At 54.9% G+C, this 23,987-nt stretch overlaps 1 protein-coding gene across 4 annotated transcripts in view; it reads left to right on the forward strand.

Moving 5' to 3' along the window:
- Positions 1-23,987, forward strand: part of MID2 (midline 2) — a 78,017-nt gene that overhangs the window by 48,045 nt on the left and 5,985 nt on the right. For 3 of the 4 annotated variants that reach the window (XR_007905033.1, XM_051790846.1, XM_051790859.1), the window contains exons 3-8: positions 6,962-7,057; positions 10,965-11,072; positions 13,106-13,254; positions 13,728-13,855; positions 14,897-15,040; positions 18,578-18,739. Coding sequence is in view for 3 of the 4 variants with exons in the window: in XM_051790846.1 (XP_051646806.1) it covers positions 6,962-7,057; positions 10,965-11,072; positions 13,106-13,254; positions 13,728-13,855; positions 14,897-15,040; positions 18,578-18,739 (787 nt within the window). In the remaining variant the exon portion in view is untranslated. Of the gene's footprint in view, positions 1-6,961; positions 7,058-10,964; positions 11,073-13,105; positions 13,255-13,727; positions 13,856-14,896; positions 15,041-18,577; positions 18,744-23,987 lie in introns of all 4 variants that reach the window. The other variant, XM_051790868.1, reaches the window with a different exon arrangement.

The following is a 23,987-nucleotide window of genomic DNA, read 5'->3' on the forward strand; positions in this document are numbered from 1 at the left end:
TGAGGATGTGCTTCGGTTGTGTCTCTGTGGTGTGTGAGGTTGTGCCACAGGGATGGGGGGTGCTGGGAACGATCCCAGACCTGGTAGCAGCATGGCTGTGAGGAGCTCTGGCCATGTGCCCTTTCCAGAGGGATGAGTGATGCTGGGGATGGTCCTGGACCTGGCGGCAGTGTGACAGTGCAGAGCTCTGGCCCTGTGCCCTGTCCAGAGGGCTGAGCTCCAGGAATGTGCTGAGCTTCAGACAGACGTGTCTGTGCAGCTGGACCCTCGTGCTGTCCTCTTTAGTGGACAAGAACTGTATCACCAGCAACAGGAGGAGCGGGACCCTGGCAGAGCTGCTGCATGGTGGTGCCTCAGTGGTGATGAACCACCTCTGTGTAACTCTCCTTACGAGCAGTGCCAGTACTGTTCCCATACTCCCTCCCATCCTGCCAAAATTCAGAGCCTGTCCAAGTGGCGGGAGGAGAGGAATTTCCTGAGGAGGATAAACAAACTCTTCTCATTGCTGTGAGGGTAGCTTTCCCACTCCCTGACCCAGCAGCCCTGCACCACTGAGGTGCCATTAGTGCCATGGACTAGGGACAGGGCAGCAGAACACCTGGGCAGAGCTCGGGAAGAGGCCCTTGCCACTTCTCTTGCTTCCTCTGGTCCCTTGGTGTATCCAAGGGAAGGACTGGCTCCTGCCATCACATCTTCGTCCTTAACTCTGTGACTCTGGCATCAGATCTCCTGCCCTAACAAAGCAATTTGCTGCTGGTGCTCTGCAGTTGCCCTGTGGCTTGGGTGACTGTCTGTGTGTACATGCACTGGGGTCCCCTCACGTCACATCCAGTCAATGGCTTGTGTCAGTGAGGCACCCAGAGCATGTGATGGCTCGTGGTGAGGGTACGAGGTGGGACCTGGGACATGTGGACCACACTGGGGTCTGCCCTTGACTCCCCCTCCACTGCAGGGCAGGGGATGGGGGCAGCAGGCTGGGAAGCAGGAGCAGTGTCTGCAGCAGTGACACTTTGGGGTCACTATCCCCAGGTCCCTGCAGCCCCATGCCCACTGCAGGGACACACCTGCTCTGGTACAGGCTCAGCAGATTTCTGCCTAGTTTCCTCTGCTCATTAGGCTGGTTTGGGGATCATCCAGTAATTAAGTGCTGTAGCTGCTGGGAACGTGGTGTCCCTGGGGAGTGGGGGTATGAGTGACACCCAGCTGGCACAAGGGGGCTGCATGACAGACCCGGGGTGTACTCTTAGCCCATGTGGTGGGATAGACAAGGGGTTTGCTCCCCAAAACCGAGAGGGTTCAGGCAATGCTGGTCGGCTCAGCCCAAGAGAAGATGCTCCAGAAGAGCCGACAAGACACAAATCCAGGATGTGCTGATTAGGCAGCGGCACATGCAAGGGCTGCAAATCACACAGTCAGCTCACCCTGTTTACTCGGGGTTTTCTGCTTTTATTTTTCTCTCCTCAATTTAAATTCCCAAGGAGACACTAGACACAGTTAAGTGCTGATGCAGCCCGCACTGGAATGCTGCGTGGAGGAGCACGGATCCCACCCACCTGCCTCTGCCCCCAGCCCCTGCTCAGCCCAGCCCAGCTGCTCCTCTGGGTTCCTGACAGTTCCTTCTTTTCTTTCATCTCGTTACAAATTGAAGCATGGCCACTGAAACGGTGGATTTGCCACACTGAGAGCAGGATCCAGCCCCAGGTCTTGCCAGACTGAGATAACCCTGTGCTTACTGTGCGTGGGGTGAAGGGGACAGGCTGGGGATGCCCAGGACCCCAGGCTGAGCACTGGGGACATTGCTATAGCACTGTTTACCAGGGTAGCACAGGTGACTCCCAGCACAGGGCTCATGCTGGCTGTGGCAGGGAGCCCTGGCTGTGGCACACCCGTCCCCATGTCACCTACATCCCCAGCCCCGCTCCCCCTGGGGAACTTCCCTCCAGATCTGTTTTCCAAGCAAAGGTGAGCATAGAAAGAGCCAGTCAGGATTTAAACCTGACACATCATCAGGGATTAAACCTAATGAACAGATTTGGAGCAACTCTCAATTGCTCTGACTGAGTGGGAGACACGGGGGGGATGTCACTGCACCCTCAGGTACATCCTTGTGTGTTGATCGAGTGCATCCCCTCACTCCCCATCCCCTCCATGCCGGGGGGTCACTGCCAGCACCCCTTTGCTTGGCTCAGGCTCTGGCTCTGGACTCTTCAGCACCATCAGAGTCACCACCAGTCCTGTGCCACTGTGAGCTGCTCGGTTTCTAGGTCAGCTCTGCCAGTGGGGCGATAGCAGCCCCGAACACTGGCAGAGATTTCAGCTCTTACTCAGCCTGTTTGGCTCCAAAGCGACTTAAAATGCATTACTGTCACACATGGCAGCTCAGTCCTGTCTCTCTGTCACTTGTCCCATTGTCTGGGGACATTCTCCTTAGCAAAGCCCAGCAGCTGACTGGCTTTGCATATTTTTCCCCGAAGATTTTTTTTTCTTGGTGCTGGGAATTGATTCTAAACATAGAATTGTGGAATCACAGAATGGTTTGTGTTGGAAGGAACCTTAAAGCTCATGTTGTTCCAACCCCCTCCCATGGGCAGGGACACCTTCCACTAGCCCAGGTTGCTCCAAGCCCTGTCCAGCCTGACTTTGGATGCTTTCAGGGATGGGGCAGCCACAGCTTCTCTGGGCAACCTGTGCCAGGGCCTCCCCACCCTCACAGCCAAGAATTTCTTCCATATATCTAACCTAAATTTCCCCTTTTTCAGTTTGAATCACTTTAGAGGGATGTGCCACTGCCAGGGTTGGTCGTGGGTAGTGCCACGTTCAGCCCTCTGTCCAGCCTGTGGGAAGAGGATGTGGGAGTGGGAGCATCTGCTGGCACAGGAGCATTGCCAGGCTCTGGACCTGCTGGGGGGCCTCTGAGAAGAGCCTCATCTGTGTGGTGCCACCATGGAGAGGAGCCTGGTTGGGGCTGTGTGTTGCTGCCAGCACCCAGGATTTCCCTGGAAGTGTTCCAGGCCAGGTTGGACGGGGCTTGGAGCAATGTGGTCTAGTGGAAGGTGTCCCTGTCCATGGCAGGGGTTGGATGAGATGAGCTTTAAGGTACCTTCAAGCCCAAACCATTCTAGGATTCTGTGATTTGTTAGCATGGAGGCAGCTGTCAGTGGAGGGGATGATGCTGTACCAGCCCCACCATCACTGTCCTGCTCCAAAATCCCTTCGGAGCAGATGGGGCTGGACTGACCCTGGTGGGAGCTACCTGCATCTCACCCTGTCCCGCTGCTGCTTCCCAGGAAAGCCACCCCAACATTTCTGAAATGAACCACATTGGTGCCCTCATTCCCACAGAGCCAGCAAGTGCCTGGGGCGGGAGTTTAGTGCAGAGCAGCATTTTGGCCAGGAACAGGGACATGGGTGGAGGTTCCCAGGGCTCCAGTGTCATTGCAGCTACAGGATGCAACCAACAACTTTGTGGTTTTGAAATAAGAGCAGCTCCCTTAGGAGCTCTGTGGCAGACTCCAGATGCCCTGAGCAATGTCCTGGTGACATTTGGCTTCCTTGTGCTGCTCCAAATGGGTCAGAGGACACCCAGCAGCAATCCTGCCCTTTGCCAGGACCTGGCAGCACATCCTCAGCCTGGAGGGCCTAACTGTGCATCCTCAGCCTGGCAGCAATCCCAGCCAGCCGCTGCAGGTGCCCGTCCCCTGCCCTATCTAGGTGAGACTGGTGAATGGTGGTGGCATCTGGGGACCAGTTTTCCTGCCACTTTGGCACATGGAGGGCATTCTGGAAGGGGTTTGACTTGGTGCCAGTGTGCCTGCACGTGGGTTTGTGGATGCACACGTGATTTGTGTTTATGGTGTGCAGGGGGATCAGGGCAAGGATCTGTCTCCATTACTGGAAGTGATTATAGATGAATAGGGGCAATGAGAAAAGCCTTGGAAGTAACACTCTCCAGTTTTGGCTGTCTTTCCGTGTGAAGATACATGTGGAAATCTGTCTGTGATAAGGTGGAGCCAAAGGAAACCCTCCATGCTGCCATGTCAGGCTGAGCCCCTCACCCCTCAGAGCACTGCTGAGGGACAGCAGCACTGACCACAGCCCCTCAACTCCCATCTATAGGGTTTCCCTAGCTCCATGGAGCTCCAGGTACCCCTCCTGCACCCAGGGATTCCTACTGGTGGAGGAGACCTGAGACTCCCATGACTTGAACCTCTGGGCACTCCGAACACCCTCATACAATGGGTCTGTGTGACATATAGGGACCCTGTCCCTGCCCCCCTGCCTGGGGCTCTGAGCCTGCTCTGCTCTGTCTCCCAGATGGTTAAAGCCACAAGGCTGATAGTGTTTCCCAGTGCTGGTGGATGGGTTTCCAGACTGGTGGGTGGGCTGGTGACCAGCCATGGAATGCAGCTCTGGCCAGGTGCAGGCAAGATCATGTTTGACGAAGCACAGGGACCAGGAGAACACCATGTATTTGTAGTTCCTGAAGCTGTCTTGAGCCCCCAGCCTTAATGCCTTCTTCAAACAGAGAAATCCGTGTTTAGTCCAACTGCTTGTTGGGTATTTGGAGAAAAAGGAAAACAGAGTTGTTGCCCATCATGCCCATTGCTGAACAGATACGAGCGTCGGTGCTCGCAGGTCCATGCTGTGTGATTCCGCTCCTCTGGCTGGGTGTGGATGGATTTACTGTGCATCTGGTCACTGGCAGGTAAAGGAGTGCAGCTGCTGAGCTGCTCTGTTGGAGCTCCAGGAGGGTTTGATCCTGCAGATCTTTGACATTCGGGGTGGGTGTCTGTCCCACAGTGCCTGTGTCTGGGCAATCCCCTCTCTGGTCCCATCATCCCTGGGTGACTTGGCCCCTTGGCCCCATGGAGCAACAGTGACTCCTGCTCAAAGGCATGGTGGTGCTCCCCTTTTTGTCAATTTTTCTCATTTATCTCCCCAGTTGTAGAGAAATCACCTATTTCAGGCCAGAAGGTGGAGGTTTGGGGAAATGACGAGTGTTTTATAAAGCAATTAAAGCCCAACCCCTGTAATTGCTGTAATTTATATACACCTACAAAATAACCAGCTGGTGTGATCCAGGCTTCGAGCCCATTTTATTTGTTTCAGCACATCGAACAGATGGAAACATTCCATCTGTGTTTTCCTAGAATATAGAGGGGTTGGCAGTGAGGGTCTGTGGGTGTGGAGGAGGGCTGGGGAGCAGCAAGGGGCTGTGGGGGAGCAGCGAGGGGCTGGGGGAGCAGCAAGGGAGGGCTGTGGGAGCAGTGAGGAGCTGGAGGAGCAGCAAGGGGCTGTGCAACCATTGCTGACACCAGTAAAGCACCACTGACTGCCTCAGCATCACCACAGCGGACGTGTGATGAAGGGATCGGTGCTCAGGCGCAGGATTTGTGTGTGTTTATGGATGGGAGGAGTGATGCCATCCCCTAGAAAACTCGGGAAGCTGTAAATGGGGTTTGGGCTCGTGTGCTTCAAAGCTGTACCCCCAGCCCCCCCCCCCCCCTTCCATCACACCCTGGAACATTAAAGCAGGTTGGTGCAAGTTCAAAGCTGGGACCTCAGCACAGCCAAAGTGGTGACGAGGGAAGTAATTAGCAAGTGAAATGTTCAGTGCTGTAGTGAAATGATGTTATGATATTGGGCTGTGAGGAGGGGAGGGTGGGAGCAGCTGGTTTTTCCATTATCCATACAGCCCTGCTCTGCGAATCCTTCCTGCATAACGAAGGCTCCTTGGGTTTTATTCCATTTCTCCAGCCTGTTCCTGTGTTCTGCCTCACCCGCCCTTGGCTGGCAATTTGCAGGGTTGCAAACGAGCTTGGAGTATTTTAGGAGCCAGTGGTTTTTCAGGAATGAGTGCTCTGCCTGTGCTCTGTGCCTGTGATTCAAGTTCTCCTGGCTCAGTAGCCCCCAATTACCCATGTGTGCGGAGGGGGGCCGTGTTTATGGGTCTGTTGGAGTTGGATCAAAGCCTTGGACTGCAGTTCCTACCCGAGGATGAATGAACCACCTCAGGGATCTTCTTCCAGCCCCGGAGTTTAAAATATTAATAGGATATCATTTCCCAACAAGCACTGCAACAGGTAGAGAGCACTCTGTTATAAAACATCCCTGTTAGCGGAGCACGTGGAACTGGCAATGCCACGTCCCTGGAATTGACACCCACAGACTGTGCTTCCCCCACATGGCCATGGATAGCAGTGTCCCCTTAAATGGGCTCTTTCTCCGTGCTCCACTGGATCCCCTTCTGCTCCTGGAGTATTGCAGCCTGCGGGCACCAGAGCAGGCCCCGGGCATCCCTGTGCTGCTGGGGTTGTGATCTGCTGGCAGAGATCTGCTGGCCGTGAGCCACTGCCCATAATCTGCTGGCCCAGATCCACTGGATGAGAGCCACTGGTGGGGATCTGCTGGCCAAGATCTGCTTACCGTGGTCCACTGGCTGAGATCCACTGGCCAGGATACACTGACTGAAATCTGCTGACCGTGATCTTCTGGTTGAGATCTGCTCCAGCAAGCAAAGGGCAGCATGGCTGGGGACTGAGAGGACAGTGAGGGCAGCTCAGCTCTCCTGGCCTGTGCCCACACTGCTCTGGCTGAGGTGGTTGGTAGATGAGATGTCTCTCTCCCATGGCTCATCAGGCTCTTGTTCGTCTCCCTCACCCTGTGCAGGACAAAACTGATGATGAAATAAGCCAAAATTTTCTCTCCAAAGAGCAGACACCCCACACTGTCCCCACAAGCTGGTGACACCACAGAGCTGAGTTTGGTGGCTCTCCCATGGCCCAACCCACCAGAGAGGGCAGGAGCTGCCGAGGAACCCCAGAGCCTTTTCCCAAAGTTATTCCAGTGTTGCTCCCTCAGGCAGTGGTGGGTGATGGAGGGTTGCTGGCAGGGGACTGGGGACACTCCAGCTTTGCTGATCTCTATGTTTTTCCTCTTTCTCCCATTTCTGGACCTGCAGCAAACCCTGGAGACGAATCTCACCAACCTGGTTAAACGCAACAGCGAACTGGAAAACCAGATGGCCAAGCTGATACAGATCTGCCAGCAAGTGGAGGTGGGTGAGGGCCAATGGGGGGCTGGGGGAGGTGCCCGGGGCATCTCCCTGCTCTAGGGATGGGATGCATGGATCACCCCAGAGTCCTTTGCTAGGGACTACCCTGGGAACAGAGATGAGTGTGGGGGGAAGCATTGCTGAGGTCTCAGGGGAGCTGAATTGCCTGGGGGAGTTTAGTCCCAAACAATTGAAGATGCAAGGATCATTCCCAGGGTCTGTAGGGTCTGAAGGAGCATGGCATGACTGGGAGCCACTGGGAAGAGACATGGGAGCCACTGGGAAGAGACATGGGCTGCTGGGCTGGCTCCATGCAGGAGGACCTGCCAGCTTCTCTGTACTGGGGCAGCAGGTGTTTTTGGTGGAAGCCTGGGTGAAACTGAGCATGGAAACCAGGCTCAGCTGGTTGACACCGAGCCTGTAACAGGGCTCATGAACTGGGTAACACCAAGCATGGAAGCAGGTCTCATCAATAGCCTGGGTGACACTAATCCTGCCAACAGGGCATGCAGCTGTTCCTTGAACCACCACCTTCCCATAGGATAAAATCCTAGGCTGCCGCCGGGATTGCTGGTGTGGATTCAGGGGGAATTTGCCAGTGCCTGAGTGAACACAACAGCTGTTTGCTTCATCCTTGGGCACCCCGGCCTTCCCCACACCTCCCCTTAGCCACCCCCTGAGCCCAGCAGCCAGTGGGATGCTCTGGCAGGATGTGGGGATACTGCAGCAGCATGTTGGAACGCTGTGGTGGGATGCAGGGACGCTGCAGTGGTGTGCAGGGATGCTGTGACAGTATGCAGGGATGCTGCAGTGGGATGCTATGACAGGATGCAAGGATGCTTTGGTGGGACGTGGGGATGCTGTGGCAGGATGCAAGGATGCGGCTGGATGTGGGCATGCTGCAGCAGGATGAGGGATGCTGCCTGTGCTGGCTGGAACTGCTTGCCCTCAGCGAAGCACCTGGAATGGATTTGTCCATGGAGCTGCAGCTTGTCCTTCACCACCTGCATCTCGGAGCAGCTGGAGCTCTGGCACTGGGAAGGTGCTTCCAAACCCCCGTGGTTCCTACAGGCAGCGTCAGCGCTTTGTTCTTTGCTCCCTCAATAATGTCCTGATGATCTGGCAAGAGGAAATGAGAGTAGAAGCCCTTTCTGTGAGTGCCAGCAAGGCCGAGTGTGCTGCCAGCAGCTGGCAGGCACTGTCACAGTGTGCGAGGAGGAGGAGGAGGAGGGGGCTGAGATGCTCTGAACTTCCAGCCAAAATAAGGAGAGAAAAGTCCCACTTGGCTCTGCAGCACTGCTGGCCTTCCACACTGGTGCTCCGTGTCACTCACATTGTCCTGTTTCTCTCTGCCCATGCATCACTCTGCAGTAGGAATGGCTTTGTCAGAGCTGTCTCTCCTGGGCTCCCTCTTCCCCAGGGCTCAGAGGGCTTGGAGTGAGTCTGGGAAAACAGACAGCAAAAGGCTGGCTGGCAGGGAGAGAAGGAGCCAGGACGTCCTTGCAGAACCGTGGTGACAGTCACCAGCCCTTGCTGCTCTAATGGCCCACACTTTAGCTCTGAGAACCCACTAGGGATGGAGCAAGGATGTGGCTGGATGTCCTTCCAAACCTCCTCCTTTGAATCCAGCTCCAATATCTTAATGACCTGACCTATGATAAATTGAAATCCATTTGGTGTTTCTGTCTGATCCAGGGAGTCTCAGACCTCTAAGCTGTCATTTTCGGCAGAGTTTGGGAGTTTTCAGCTTTGTCAGACGCTCTGCTTAAAATAACAGTTCAAACAACATTTCTCAGCCATGCTGAATGCACAGCCGGGCCCTTGGAGGCACCTTCACAGAGAGCACAGTAAAGTGTGAAGCAGAAAATATCTCTGCCTCCCTGTTTTCCCTGTCAGTCTGATTCCAGGGAATTTTGCTTTCGAGCTATTTGTAGACGTGGCACACGCGATCCCGACGTACTCTGCCCCTCGGCCACGTTCAGTGTAAGTCCCATGGTACGGCCAGGGAATGGTGCCACCAACACCCCGACAGACAGGGGTTCACAAGGGCACTGCAAGTGTCCCCAGGCCACTGAGCCCGTGCTGCCTGTCAAAGTGACTCTGGTGCCTGGGGCACTGCACTGAGAGAGGGTGAAAGGGCCAAGTCCCATGACAGTGATGGAAACGTGGACCCAGGAGAGCAGGTAACAATCTCGTGGAGAAGCTGAGTTTGTAAAATAGAGATGGTACCACCGTGATGCCCCCATTGTGGGGGGCAGCAGGAGATCCTGCATGTGCACCATGGGGCGGTGGCCTCTGTGTCACGGCAGCCGCAGGGCTGACCTCGGTGTGAGCTCGTGGTGTCTCCAGAGCACGGTTGCTACACGGCCAAAAAACTCTCAAGGGTTTTGGAGGTGGGATGGGGTTCTCTGCTCCATCCCTGAGCTGCCAAGGCACGAAAGAGGAGGTTTGCCTGTGCCTGAATCATACTGTGGGCTGAGATGCTATTCCTCATCCCCATGAGCTGCAGGATGAGCTCTTCCCAGGGCTGAGTTTATTCCAGGGCTGTGTTGTCCCTAGCACATTCCCCCTCAGGACTGAGAAGAATGAAGTATTTTTTCTCTCCTTTCTTACACCTAAAAGCCTCCCCCATGCCCAGTGCTCCTATACCCATAGCACTTGCCAAGTCTTCATCCCAAGTCCAGCATTTACCTGGGAACTGATTCATCCCTACAGAGTGGTTTGGCCAGTGTCCAGATGTACTTGAGCCAGGGATTTGCCAGCAGAGCAGTGCTGGTCTGCATTACACCCACCATGCTCTGCTGGCCCTTTGGGAGGACTCAGCCTTAAAAATGCTCCTTTTGGGGCAGAAGGCAACTGCAAAAGGGACTGTGTGGCCTCTGCGACTTCACCTGCCTTTAGCCTCCGAGAGCATGAGCATGCCTGTGGGCAGATTTCTTGCCCTGGGCAGGTTTTCACATTTTTGCTATGGATGAGTACAGGTTTATGTTGTCCTGTAGCCATCCTGGAAGGGGAGTGCTCCAGGCCTGAGCCCTGGGACCACTGTTGGTCAGCAGCTGGTTAGGGGGATGGACCTAGGGCCGACCTGAGGTGCTCCAACCTCCCCTCCTATCCTTTGGCCCAACATCTCCTTCCCTCCCTTTGCCATGCACAGGCCTTGCTTCATCTTCCCTTACCTTCCTGTGAACCAGAACCTGAATGAGAGTGGGAGTCAAGAGTTTGTGCTCCTGGGAAGCTGGGGTGACAGCCATCTCCATGAGCACATGGCCTCGAGGGACCTGGGTGCTGCCAGCTCTCCACAGCCAGGCTGCACAGCAGCACTGCCACAGCAGCTCTCTGCAGGCTCCAAACCCTGGAGCTGATTCCCCCCCCTCCTGCTACGTGCAGCAGATTGGGAAAATTTTACGCTGTTTTTCCTCCGTGGAGCTCTCTTTGCAGACCATCAGCTGTCTCCCACTCCAGTGTTGCATAATCTGCTGGCCAGGTTTAAAAAAAGATGCTGTAGCAAAAATGTGGTGCACTCAGGGCTGCCTTTGGACTGCTCTGTGTTTCACAGGGATTTGGGAATAAGAAATAAGGAAAACTGATTTCCATCCTCTAGCGTGCTTTAATTGATAGGGCTCAATTCCCCTTCCATAAAGTGCACTCCCCCGTCCTGTCTTGTCCTGTCCTGTCCACCACCCCGGGGATACTGGTCTTCCTGGAGGCAGAGGACTGGAAGCTTTGCCTGCACCCCCACACACTCTGTGGGTGCACCATGGTGAACAGAGCCATGAGGGTGTGTTGTGTGTTGCCCCAGCACCTGTATGTTGCGTGTGTCCTCCAACATCTGTAGGACTGTGTGTGCTCTCCCCAGCACCTGTATGTGGTGTGTCCCTCCTAACACCCGTGTGTTGCTGTTCCTGGCCAGGTGAACACAGCCATGCACGAGGCCAAGCTGATGGAGGAGTGTGATGAGCTGATGGAGATCATCCGCCAGCGCAAGCAGGTCATCGCTGTCAAGATCAAGGAGACAAAGGTGAGGGGGGCTGGCTCACGTGTCCCTGGTCCAGCCACGGGCAGAGGGGCCACAGCCATGAAGGATTTGCTTTGGGCAGCCATCAGTGCGCTCAGGTTCATCTTCTTGCTGTCCAAAATCTGGGCGTCCCTCACTGCTGCTGCCCCAGGGCTCCTCCGCCAAGGACAAGGCATGTGCTGGATGTGGCTGGAGGAGGAACGGTGTGTGGGTTAGCGTGACAAGTTGGTGCAGAGGCTGGGATCACTCTAGACAGCTTCCTCGGGGCTTTTAACTACCACGGTCCTAATAGAATAATGTGGAATTAATACTGAAGGACCGGAGCCCAGCGCTGCAAAGAAAGCAGAGGCTGCACAGTCTGCACTGCAGCACAGCCGAGGGGGGAGCTGCTTCTCACCCTTTTCTTTGTAGGGGTGTTTGGAGCCTTCATCCAGTGGTTCCAGGTGTTTTGCAGTGGTTTCTTTGTGTGATGTCCCACCCCAAAGGGAAAGGCAGCACTCAAGATTTATAGATGCTCATGGTCGAAAGGACTGGCAGAAGTCAGAGGGTCTGCAAAAGCTTACAGAGTTTTGTTAGTAAATTACAAGTAATTTACTTGGCATGGAAATTTATATGGATTAGTTCCTCATCTCCTAATATAAGCACATAGCACTGGGTTTTGGATAAAGGGGTAGAGTGAACAGGAAGAGAGAGAGGGAGATGGATTAAAGACGGAGAGAGAAGAAGAAAGAGAGATCACCAGTCCTGGTTCCAGCAACAGGGTGTCCAGGGTCAGGGGGCACTACCTGAGCTTCATACGTGGGCCTTTTTATAGATAAGTTTTCCCCATCCTGGGGAGAAGTTTCTCCCTTTCTGTGCAAGTCACTTCTCATGTGCAGTCCATTTTTCCAGACCTTTCTGGAAACGGGTCAGAGGCTTCAGGTGTCTTTGGTGGTCTTGATCTCCCCTACAGGCCATACCCACTTCTCCACCTCACTCCTGCTCTGCTGTGTTGTGCTTATCTTTAGGAACCGGAACAAGGATGTTTGTCCCAGAAAAGTGCTGCCCTACCTCTGTAGGGCCCCTTCTCCAGCCACAGCAACCCTTGGGCTCCACACATGCGACAGGGAGAGGCTGGAGGGCTGGGCTGTAGCTCTGGGTGGTGCCCTTGGGAGCTTCCATGAGCCCTTTGTTGTTCTCACTGAGTTTGGGTGTGCATTGGGGTCCCACTGCAATGCCCACAGCCAAGCCCCAAATACAGATGTTTCCCAGGTGTAGACTGGGAGCAGGTTCCACTGCAGGCGTACACAGGAGAGCCACCAGCACGACTCTGGGACACCCTGGCATCAGTGGGAGCTTTGAAATCCTGCTTCTACCCCAAACACTCCAGGGAACATATTTTATGTAACGATGCCGTCTGCCGGTCCATCTGTCTGTCTGCTTGCACTTCCCACTCTCTTCCCTGATGGCTCCAGGCTGTGCTGTCCAGTTCAAGCCATGCTTGGGAGGAGCTGGAAGCTCCAAACTGTTGTTTTCCTACAATTGACACCTGGGCAGAGGTGAGTGGCATGGATTAGTGCCCAAACTCTCCGCAGAGGCAGCACTGAGGAGCTGCCAACCCAGCACTGCACCAGTGGGAGATGGGTGTGGGGACACTGGTACTGACCATACTGGGTTTGGCTTCCAAAGTTACCTGGGAACTGGAATAAGCATCTGTGCCAGTGAAAAGAGACCAGGGATGGAAAGGTGCAGGGGTGCAGCATTGCAGATACCTCTGTACCCCCTCCCTGTGCTGTCTGTGGTGGGGCTGGGCAGGGTTCCCCCTTGCTTCCAACACCTGAGCAGCAATTTCCAGGTCAGAAGGGGACGCAGCTTTCCCAGGAGCCCCAGCCAAAAACATGGGAGAGTTTAAAAAGCTTGAAAGACAGCTCCCCAGAGCCACTGGGACATTCCTGTGCCATTTCAACGCTTCTTGCTCCCCGTGAGCAGGCCCTGGCTCAGGATGGGGCTCCCTCTGTGCTTTTCAAGCTGCTGAGCTCCCTCTGCTCCTCTGGCAGGTGATGAAGCTGCGGAAGCTGGCTCAGCAGGTTGCCAACTGCCGGCAGTGCCTTGAGCGCTCCACGGTCCTCATCAACCAGGCCGAGCACATCCTGAAGGAGAACGACCACGCACGGTTCCTGCAGACTGCCAGGAACGTGGCTGAGAGGTGGGCTGGGCTCAGGGCTCTGATGCTGCAGTTGTCCCCTGGTTGCAGGTTCCTGCCCAGAGATGACTTTGTCCCCAGAGATTCCCAGTCCCCCCTGGAGCCTCCCACCATGCTGCCCTCAAATAAACCCTGAGGTCAGGTTCTCATCCCTCACAGGACAGGTGTTGCATGGCTGGTCCTAACAACACTGTGGAACAACACTGTGGAAAACGGGGGTGGGAAAGTGGTGGGAATGCCAATCCACAGGATGCCCGGGGGCCAGTCAAAGCTGGGATCCCCAAGGATGAAGCCCCCCTACTCTCAGGGGGGCTAGGCTGCTCCCCTGGGCAGTGGTTTGTAGGTGCAAGCTGGTTTCCTGACAGCAGGAACATCACAGCGAGGCTGCCTGCACCCCTCTGCACCCCCCACCACGGCCAGGCTTTGGGAAACATGTGCACCCTGGCGCGTACTGATGGTCCCTTCTTTCCTTCCAGGGTCGCCATGGCAACTGCATCCTCGCAAGTTCTGATACCAGATATCAATTTTAATGATGCCTTTGAAAACTTTGCTTTAGATTTTTCCAGAGAGAAGAAGCTGCTGGAGGGGCTGGATTATCTAACGGGTGAGTGCACGGGCACATTCCCCTCCGCTGCACCCCGTGTCCTCCCCACAACCCCATGTCTTCCCCTCAGCCCCTGCCCCCGTGCCCCACATCTTCCCCTTAGTGCCTTCCCCTACGCCCCACCAGGGGCTGGCAGACACATTTTAAGACTTAACCTGTAAAAAACGCCGGGTCAGCTGTGGCAGAGCAGGGACCGTGCTGTCCCCAAGACAGTGACGTGTCCCCATCCTCCCATTTCACTCTGCTGCTCCTGCAGGATCCATAGAAAAGTCCAGAAAGCTCAAAAATTATGGTCTCTGTGACCTGGGGAGGAGTCTGATGCCCATAAGGATGCGAGAGGGATAAGGATTACATAAGGATCCATAAGGATTACAGGGAGGGAACAGTGAATTAACCAATTATTATGCTTCTAATGCACTCTGCACTTTAACATTTCCCTTTTCCTGCCCTTTTTGAGGATCTCTTGGTCCTAAATTATGAACCCTGTTGGGCAGGACCTTTCTGGGCCCCACGGTGCTGCAGCACAGACTGAACACTGCCCTCAGGGGTCTGAGAGCACCAACAGCTGCTGGACTGAACTGTGCTGGAGCACTGGGGGGATGAAAGCTCCAGGGAGGCAAGGACATCCTCACTCACCCAAATCCGATTTTATTATCACAAAGCAGATCAGCTTTCACTGAAAGACTAACACAAACATGTGTCCGGATCAGTTATGGGATAAACTACTTATTCCACAGCCAGTCCTGGGAAATAGGTGGATTTGGAAGTGGGTTCTCAGCCTGTTTCAAAGTGGGGGTGTCAGACCTGATGGAGCAGCAGCAAAACCCCTGCGCTCTGACCCCTGGATGCTTCGTTAAACTAAAAAATTTAATTTAGTTTGAAACACAGTGACAGATAAAATGAGGGATTTCTGGGTGTCCAGAGACTCTGCTCCCACCGCGAGCCCACCTCTGTCCTTATGGGAGCAGGAAAGCCCTGGGTTTTCAAAGAAGGAGAGCCCAAACTGACTGAGGTCTGTGGTCTGTGCCCTCCCTCCCGCAGCCCCGAACCCGCCGTCGATCCGTGAGGAGCTCTGCACGGCCTCGCACGACACCATCACCGTGCACTGGATCTCGGAGGACGAGTTCAGCGTCAGCTCCTACGAGCTCCAGTACACCATCTTCACCGGCCAGGCCAACTTCATCAGTAAGTCACCACGTGCTGCGGGGGCTGCGGTTCCCTTCGGGAAGGAATCCCAGGCTGCCCAGAGAAGCTGTGGCTGCCCCATCCCTGCAAGTGTCCCTGGCCAGGTTGGATGGGGATTGGAGCAACCTGGGCTAGTGGAAGGTGTCCCTGGCCATGGCAGGGGGTGGAACGAGATGATCTTTAAGGTTTCTCCAAGCCCAAACCATTCTGTGATTCTGTAAGGAAAAGGTTCTCAGTGGTTTAAAGACTGGGAATTCATGGAGGAAACAGCAGCAAAGAATCCACCAAGGGCTGCGATCAGAGTTATGGAGACCTCCCTGTGCTGGGGGTCCATCCCTGACCTGCTCTGCCCTTCATTTGGTGCCATCAGCCCTGGCTTGTTGAAGCACAGGGAGCATTGGAGGGTCTCATCCATCTCACAGCTCCCAGGTCCGTACATCTGGGATCGTATGGGCAAGGCAGCGCTGGCTGATAATTAACATGGTTTATAAACCCTCTGTAACAACACTGAGTCACGTCTCCAGGTCGTTTTTCGTGCAAATCGCTGCCATACCTAATTGTTTTTCCACACCGCCACAAATTTGCCTGACAGGAATGGGATTTGAGGACCAAGGAGGGATCTCGCTGATGTTCCGTGGCTTGTGAGAAAGTGTTATTCCTGGTTTTCCCTAGCAGCACTTGCCGCTGGGGAAAGTGCTGACACGGTGCCTCAGAACGGGCGTTTTGGGCTGCCATCAGTCTGTCCCACTGGCTGGGAGGACGCTGGCCCTGGGAGCACGGTGTCACGGCTCCGGAAGGCTGCACAGTGCACTCTGGAATGCGCAGGAAGCTGCCAGAGAAAGTTCCTTGCGGCTTGCCAAGCTGGATGTCACCTCTCCAGCCCCAGCCCAGCCTTTGCCCTTGTTTGGGGAAACAAGATGATGTGTTTCCTCTCAGTCAGAGGCTGTATGGTATCGGTGCTGCCGCAGCCAGATCTGCCCTGCTTGGCTCTCCTCTCATTCCCAGCTACAGCATGTTGTCTCCAGCACTTTGTCCTTCTCTGGAAGCTTGGAGAGCTCGGCCACCTCTCTGGCTCTGCTTTTGGATGACCACCAGCCCCATGTCCACTGCACTTCCAGCCGAGGGCAAGACAGGGACAGTGCTGATGTCATTGAATGGTTTCAGTGGGGAGGGACATCTGAAGTCCCTGAGTCAGCTCTGCAAAAGCTGGGCTGACAGGGTGCTCAGGGCTTGCTCCTTGAGAAGTAAGGACTGTCTAGGGGTGGAACACCCAGTGCTTCCCCACCCCCAGCTAGAAGGATTTTGCCCTTTTCCAAGCAGGATTTCCCCCACTGCAGCTTGTGCCCTTGCCCTGGGGCCATGCTGGGGAAGGATCTGGCTTCTTCCTCTCCCCAAATGCTACTTTGGACACATGGCTTAGACTCCCATCCATCGAGGGACTTGGGAATGAGTCACCTGCCCACATCTGGGGGTCTGGTGCAGGCGTTGGGAAGGGGGAGCTGTGGCGACTGTGGGGATGAGGAGCAGCAAGGGCAGGGCTGGAGGAGAGCCCTGAGAGCACATGTCAGGAGTGTCCTTCTTAGCCGGCTTGGGTTGCTATTGCTGGGAAGAGCGAAGAAAACACGAGTTAAATCTCCGAGGAGAAAATGAATAACGTATTGTCCCTTGGAATAGCACAGCCGGGTCCGGGTGAGCCCTGGCTGAACTCATGCATGAAGAGACACTGGAACACTGAGCAGGAGTCTGGGAGGCTGACCAGGAGAGGAAATACCTTTCCAAGGAGCACACAGTTGGCCTGTGGAACCCATCCCCTTCACGCTCCCATCAAAGCCAAGAGCTCAGCAAGAGCCGGACGTTTTTATGGATGACAAATGCTGCAATAAAAAGGATTTTTTTATGCTTTGGCGAGGGTAGGAGCCCTCAGTCTTCAAGGCCAAGCTCTTTGTGGTTGTTTTGGGAAATAAGCCTGCTTGGGAGGCCGAATCCTTCCTGCTGTCGTCTCTCAGCCACTTTGTTCTTCCTCATGGAGGATCCCCAGCTGGTCCTTCCTGCAGGGAGGTGACAGCCACCAGTGCCAGGCTGGAAGCTGTGTACTATGACGAGAGCAGCTCTCTGTGTAGGCTGCAATCAGGATCACATCTGTTTTATTTTCTACTTCACATCACATTGCTCTGCGCCCCTCGGCCATTCCCATGTGTGTTCTAAACCAAATCCAGGCTGACAGGGGCTGCAACCTGCCCTTGTCCTGCGGCTGAGCCAGCCACTGGAGATAAATGAACACCCCACGGAAGTCATTGCAGAGGAGGTGAGGAGTGTTCCCAGCTCCTGCCCTCAGCCCTGCATGTGCTGAAAACCCTCCTCCAGTCACCCTGAATTCACAACCCACTCCTCACCTCTCACCAGTTCCAGTAAGCCTCCAGCTACTGCTTCCAAGCCTCCTCCTTATCCCTCTTTTGGCTCAATGCCCTGGCCCTGTGCTGCAATAGCTGCCCCAGAGCTGTGTTCAGGAAGCTCAAGCACTGCTGCCATGGTGGGTCCTGGGCTCTCACTGCCCCAGCCCCCCAGTTCCCCCCAGACCCTGCCGGATCCCTGTCCCCCAGCACTGGCTGCTCAGGTGCTCATGCTGGCTGCAGGTGATCCTTATGCCAGCCATGCTGGTGGCAGGAACAGCCTCAGTGGCTCAGTGTAGGGCTTTTCCCCTTTCCTGGAGCACTGTGTCACCTAATGTACAACATTACATTTCCATACACACCAGGCCCCGCAGCTCCAACACTGCAAACCACTGCAGCAGTCAGGCTTGGCACTTCCAGAGTCTTGGATTTTTCATTGCCTCCCATTTCCAGAAAGAGTTCAGGCTCCTGAATGATTTCCAGGCATCTGGATCCCTTCACTGAGAGCTCATTTTCTTTGAACTGCTCTGCAGACTAGTCTGCCCAGGGAGCTGAAGCATCAGCATCCCTTGGCCTTATTACTTCCCACCCTGGAGCACTGAGCACCAGGCAGGAACAGGATTCAGGTGCAAACACGTTGATTCAATTGCAAATACATCCCTTTCTGCTTCTGGAATTGCTTATTGTGGACCAGGAGCAGGAGAGAGACTGTCCTGTGGGAGCAGAGACATGAGAGAGGATGATAGTGGAGTGAGGATACGATGATGATGAGATCATGGTGAGCATCACCCCCTCCTTGGCACCAGCAGTGACCTCTGCCATCTGCCCTGGCTGAAGGGTGCCACTGGCTGAATTCTCCTTTCTCTGCACCTCTTCCCCATCACTTCCCATGGCAGCATCCCAAGATGCCAGCACACCAGCCCTGGCTCTGCCTCACCAACATTGCCTTGATGTGATAATGAAAGAGATTCTGAGTTGCTGGGATTTATCATCTCTCGAAGTTTCCCTACAGCCGCTCTGAACTCCCAGGCAGGCGGCAAATCCTCCCGAGGGACGCGCGGTTGTGAGCTCTACCTGAGCAGCGTGGGGACTTTGTATTCTGTCCTTCCCTGGCAATAAATCTCTCCCTGCCTCTCCTGCGCTGCAGGTCTCTACAACTCCATGGACAGCTGGATGATCGTCCCGAACATCAAGCAGAACCACTACACGGTGCACGGGCTCCAGAGCGGCACCCGCTACATCTTCCTGGTGAAGGCCATCAACCAGGCGGGCAGCCGGAACAGCGAGCCCGCCCGCCTCAAGACCAACAGTAGGTGCCTGGGCACTCCCCTGGCCATGGCAGGTGTGGGGGGAGAGAATTTCCTGGGTGTTGGGGCTCCAGGGGTGTGACTGAGTACTCCTAGAGAGCCCGCAGCGGCTGGCACAGGATGGAGACTGCAGGGTGTTTAAATTATTGAAGTGCCCCTCTCGGCGCCTCTGCTCCTTCCCTGCCTTGGGATAGTCTCCTGCTACCCCATGTGGTGCCCTGTGCTCCTGTCAGCACCCATCCCTGGGGTCTCAGGAGGTCATAAAGGCCCATCATTCTGGTGGCTTTACATCCCTGGGCTTTTTGAGGCTAATGCACAGAGTCCCAGAGCAACTGTGTTCTTGTGTGTGCCTTTGCTCGCAAAGAGTTGTGATTTTAGGGAGCCATAAGGATGTTGAAAAGTGTCTCCATGGTGGTGGATGGGACTTTGCAGCCACACACAAAGCAGAAGTTGCACTTTCCAATGCCCCAGGGATGCCAAATGTGTTTAGGGAAAGCCAAACTTGGAGACCAGTGGTTCTGGCACAGACAGAGCTCCTGGGTTTGCGGTGGAAAACCTTTTCCCACTGACCCATAGCCTGGGGGGATGCCACGGGGGGAGGGACAATGTATGGTCTTGGAGGAGGGAATAAGCTGGCTCTTCAGGCTCCTACTCACTGTCTGATCTGTGCCCACATCTCTCCGGTGCTCCCATGTCTCTGTGCAGCCCTGGTGAGCACAGCTCTCCCTTTTCCCATCTGTCCCTTTTCCCAACAATGGCTTCTACCTGGACGAGGCTTTTGTGATGATTTGTCACCTACACCTCCTCCTTTTCTTTGCATGACATTAAACTGAATAAAATGGCATTGAGGCGGTGGGGCTGAGGGAGCTGCTGGGGAGCAAACTCCAATCCAATCTGCCTGTTTATTAAAAATTTATCCCTCCTGTGGCTGCTGTTTTTCAGCGCTTGCCCAGCTTTGAAAAGCATTCCTTCTGGGAATGAGGAATAGGCAGCTTGGGAAGCCAGGAGCGAGGGCGGTTGGCCATGGCAGCAGCTCCCGGTGGACGGGGGTTGCTTTCTGGGATTTTAGCTGAGTGTCAGTCACCAGAGCTGCCAGCACAGCACTGAGGGCTTCTGCTCAGAGAGAGACTCAGTTTGATAAGAACCTCATCTGGTTTTGAGCTCCCCTTGCTGCAGGGATGTGTCTGCAGCAGCTTCCTGCGTGTTCGAAACCTCGAGCAGCCTCACCTGAGGCACTGCACAGGTTACGTGTGAGTGTGTTTTTGTGTGTGCCAAAGCCCCTTCCACAAGGACTGATCCTTCTCTTCCCACTCTGGACAGGAGAGGCGTGTGGCACTGATGGGCACACATCCCTCCTTGCCGCCGGTTTGCCAGTCCTTTGCCATCTGTGTTTGTGGAAACTTCTGAATTCCTGAAGGTTTGATTAAGCCACATATATGGATATAATATAAATTGATATACTTTCTCCTGTGGCCAGCTTTGGAGGACAAGGGCTCCTTTGGGGTGTCTGATGGTGCCACCACCCCATGCTGCATCCCCAGCATGCCCCCGCTGGCCGTTCACCCTGCCTGCATTTGGGACCAGGGTTTCTCCTTTTCCTGTGTACAACATCCAGACAACATCACACCCACGCTTTCCCACCGCTGTAACCTTGGTGCAAATGTCAGCAGCTCGACACGGAGACGGCCCATTAGCATATTTCACAGCCTGTTCTGTTCCAAAAGTGATGTCTGGAGAGATCCCTCCTTTGCCAGAAGGTCAGTGTCAGGACACATTGATTTCCGCAGCGTCGGCGCTGTCAGTGCTGGCGCTAAATCTGTGTTCCCGAGCAGAAGAGCTTGGGAGAACAGGTTTGGTTTAATGGCAGGGGGACCTTCCTCTGCTGAGGCTGGACCTGAGCAGGACATATTTAGGAGCAAGTGTCCAAAAGTGGATAAAAGTGCCAGAATGCAGGGACAGGCCCGGCTCTGGCAATAAATAAAGTGCAGGGAAGGTGGGTTTTACAGTCTTTGCCTTGACCAGTGCAGCCTGATCTTATTCTCCCTTGAAATTTTTCTCTTCATGATTTCTGCATCTCTTGGCAAAACCTCAGTGTGGTACAGGATGGCTCCATCCACATCTCATCCAGGATGTCAGGTGCGGATCTGATGCCTGAGCAGCAGGCTCTGAAGTACCTGTTAGAGACTGGATTGTGTTAATGCAGATGTTTTTAAGGAGCAAGATGTGTGTCCCTGTGTTCCTGCAGCTTGGTTTGCATCCTGGGCAGAACTTGGTGGGCACTTGCAGCCAGGACAGGAATGGTACCTTGGGAGTGAAGTGCATGTCCATCCCTCCCTTCTACCCACACATGTCTTGAGCCAAATGCAGTCACTAGCTGTCCACCCTCCCCACTCTGCCCCATCCCTGTTCCCTCACAGCCGGAGGAGTGGGGTGCACAGGAACTTCTGTTCTGTGGGGCACAGGCTAGTGTGGCACTGGTGTCACCCCTGCACTGATCCCCCAATGGGGTGGGCTCCTGTTCCCTGGATTTGGCTGGGTGTGGGAGGTTGTCTCCTGCTCCTGGGGATCTCATTCCAGCTATTTCCATAGCTGTTATGTAAAGCAGCAGGCAGCCTGTCCTGGCTGTCCCTATAGACAGGGATAGGAGCATCCCAAACCAGTGAGCCCCTGCTCACAGCTATGGCTGCAGGAGCCTTGCAGGGCCCAGGGCAGTGGGGTGTGTGTTGGGGGTCCTGCAGGGTCAGGGGGTGCAGGGCCAGCACACCCCTCCCTCTGCCTGGCTTCATCCCCACACACCACCGTTGACCTTGACCGTGTTCCTGGTTGCCCCCTCTTTGCTCCCACATGCCTGGTGCCAGACAGGATTTCCTCTGCTCCACTTGGACACTGCCACACTCCAACTGCAGGGAAGAGAGGGATAATCCAGCTGATAAATGCCCCAGGGGTGCAGCCAGCTGTGTCCAGCCCTGAAGCCGGCTGTTTCCCCACAGCTCCCAAGCCCCCTGCAGGGATGACCAGCATAAGGCTATCAGGAATATCTGGGATATTCAGCAAGCTGAATTTATGGGATAAGGTTATCTGAGTGACCAGCCCAGGACATACACGGTAATGACAAGGGCAATCTTTGCAACCCCCAGCTCTCTGCCAGGCACGGTTGGGGGCTGGAGGGTTGCAGTGACCTAGGGGCACAGGGGGTGGTGAGGGTGGCTTTGGGCAGGGAGCAGGTAGTGAGGGCTGCTCTGCCCTCTCGTGTAGTGGGAGTTCCCCTCCCTTTGGCAGCTCCCATGCTGGGGATTTGAGGTTGGGATCATCACAACTCTGTGAAGCCTGTGGTTTCCCAGTGCCAGAGAGATATTTTGGGAAGGGGGTTGGTGGGAGCAGGCTGTGTCCTCTGAAACACCCTCTGACCTGTCCCAGCCCATGTGCTGCTGCCTCCCACCCCGCCCATCGCAGACACTGCCTGCGGATGCGGCTCCAGCGCCCGGTCCAGGATGTGCCAGCACAAACCAGTGACAGGGGCTGGGCTCCAGTTCTTCACACTGACCTCAGCGAGGGGTCGCCTTCGGAAACAGGGCTGTGAGTGTCTCTCTGCTGACAGAGCCAAGTATTTTTATACCTCACTTCCTCAGAGCTTGTCTCTTCGCGTTACTGCCAGGAAAAGATACGGCAGAAAGATCAGAGCAGCCAGAGGAAGGAGGGGGCAGGTCAATCCCAATTTGCAGCTTTAGTTTCAGGCCTCTCAACTCAATTATCCAGCAAACTGGGCTCCGAGGAAAACCAACACGAGCTACCATCAGGTATCAGAGCATGGCACAGAGGAGCTTCATTCTGCAGTTGCACTTGAGAGCTCTCCAGCCTCATGTTATTGGTGTTGCAGCTGTTTGCAGGGGTTCCTGGGGTTCTGGGGGTCCCCAGCCTTGCCCAGCTGTTTGCAGGGCTTCCCAGACCTGGCTCAGGGCCCCTGTCATGAGTGGTGTGGGTGTTTCGCCTCGCTGGGACTCAGTGTCCATTGCCAAAAATGGGAGCATGCAGGAGGAAACAGCTCTTTGTTCCCAGAGCCAGGTCAGGGACCCCTCAGCTACCAAAATATGAGGGTGAAGATGTTTGCAGGATTTGAGGTGTTTTCTGCAGCTGCCATTTGCTTTGTCCTGAGGAAGGTGAATCCCCGTGGAAATAGTCTCTGCTGCCTGTGTGCTCTTTACTGCATCTCAGGTGAAAACACAGCAGAAAAACCCACCAGAACTCAATTTGCTTCTTCACAACATCTTGGGGTTTTGTTTGCAAATCTGGGGATAGTCTGAGGGCTCCCAGAGGGAAATCATTGAAAACCGAAGTGGTTGCATGAAGCTCTGGAACCAAGAGTGCTGGGACATCACCCAGGTTTGGTCTGGCTTTGGGGAAAAAAACCCAGCAAACCACCATTGAATGTGTAAAGCTGAGAGCACGGGATGTTAAAAGCACCGGAATTGGGTTTCATGTGGAATTTAATGTAGTGCCTGCTGCTCCTGCACTTTGCAGCAGCCTGGGTCACCCCCCTGCTCCCTGCAGGTGCCAGCAGCAAGGGGCTGTGGTGGCATCCTCTCCCCACTGTCCCCCCTGGGCACGGTGGCTCCTACCACAGCCACACATTGTCACCAGTGTCACTAACACAGACTGCCACAGAAGGGCTAGTGTGGGGTTTCCAGCCCTGCTGAGACACCCTGTAGGCAATCCCACAGCTCTCGTGGGACCCCACACTGAGCCCCGTTCCCACCCAGCCCTCTGGGTTTGTGGGCTCCAGCCAGTGCTCCCTGAGCATGTGTGCCATGCATGGAGCAGCTGTTTCCCAGAGCTTTTCTTTTACAGCAGCAGCCAGGCAGGGTCAGCCACCAGCCCTCAGCACCCAAAGGTGCTCCTGTATTTTACAGAGGGGTAAACTGAGGCACAAGCTCTGCCTGCAGCCATGCAAGGGTGGACCAGAATATCCTCAGGGCTGGGCACACTCCTTTAGCCATGCCAAAATCATAGTGCTGTACAGGGAAGCCAAAGTCTGTCCTGATCCAAGAACAAAGAGAGAGATGGGAGAATGCTGGAGTAGGGAGCAGTGAGGCTTCCCAGATAACCCTCCCCTCACCACCCCATAATGGAGGGCTTTGGTTTGGGCTTCTCAAAACACAACCTTCTGGCTTCTCCTTTCCACATCTGGTCATCAAATGACCCTAAGTTATGAAAGGAGAGGAAAAAAAAAAACACTGAAGCAAAAGGGATTGT

This window comes from Manacus candei, unplaced genomic scaffold (assembly GCF_025592945.1).
Source record: "Manacus candei isolate 608988 ecotype Guabito, Panama unplaced genomic scaffold, ASM2559294v1 h1tg000003l, whole genome shotgun sequence".
NCBI lineage: Eukaryota > Metazoa > Chordata > Aves > Passeriformes > Pipridae > Manacus > Manacus candei.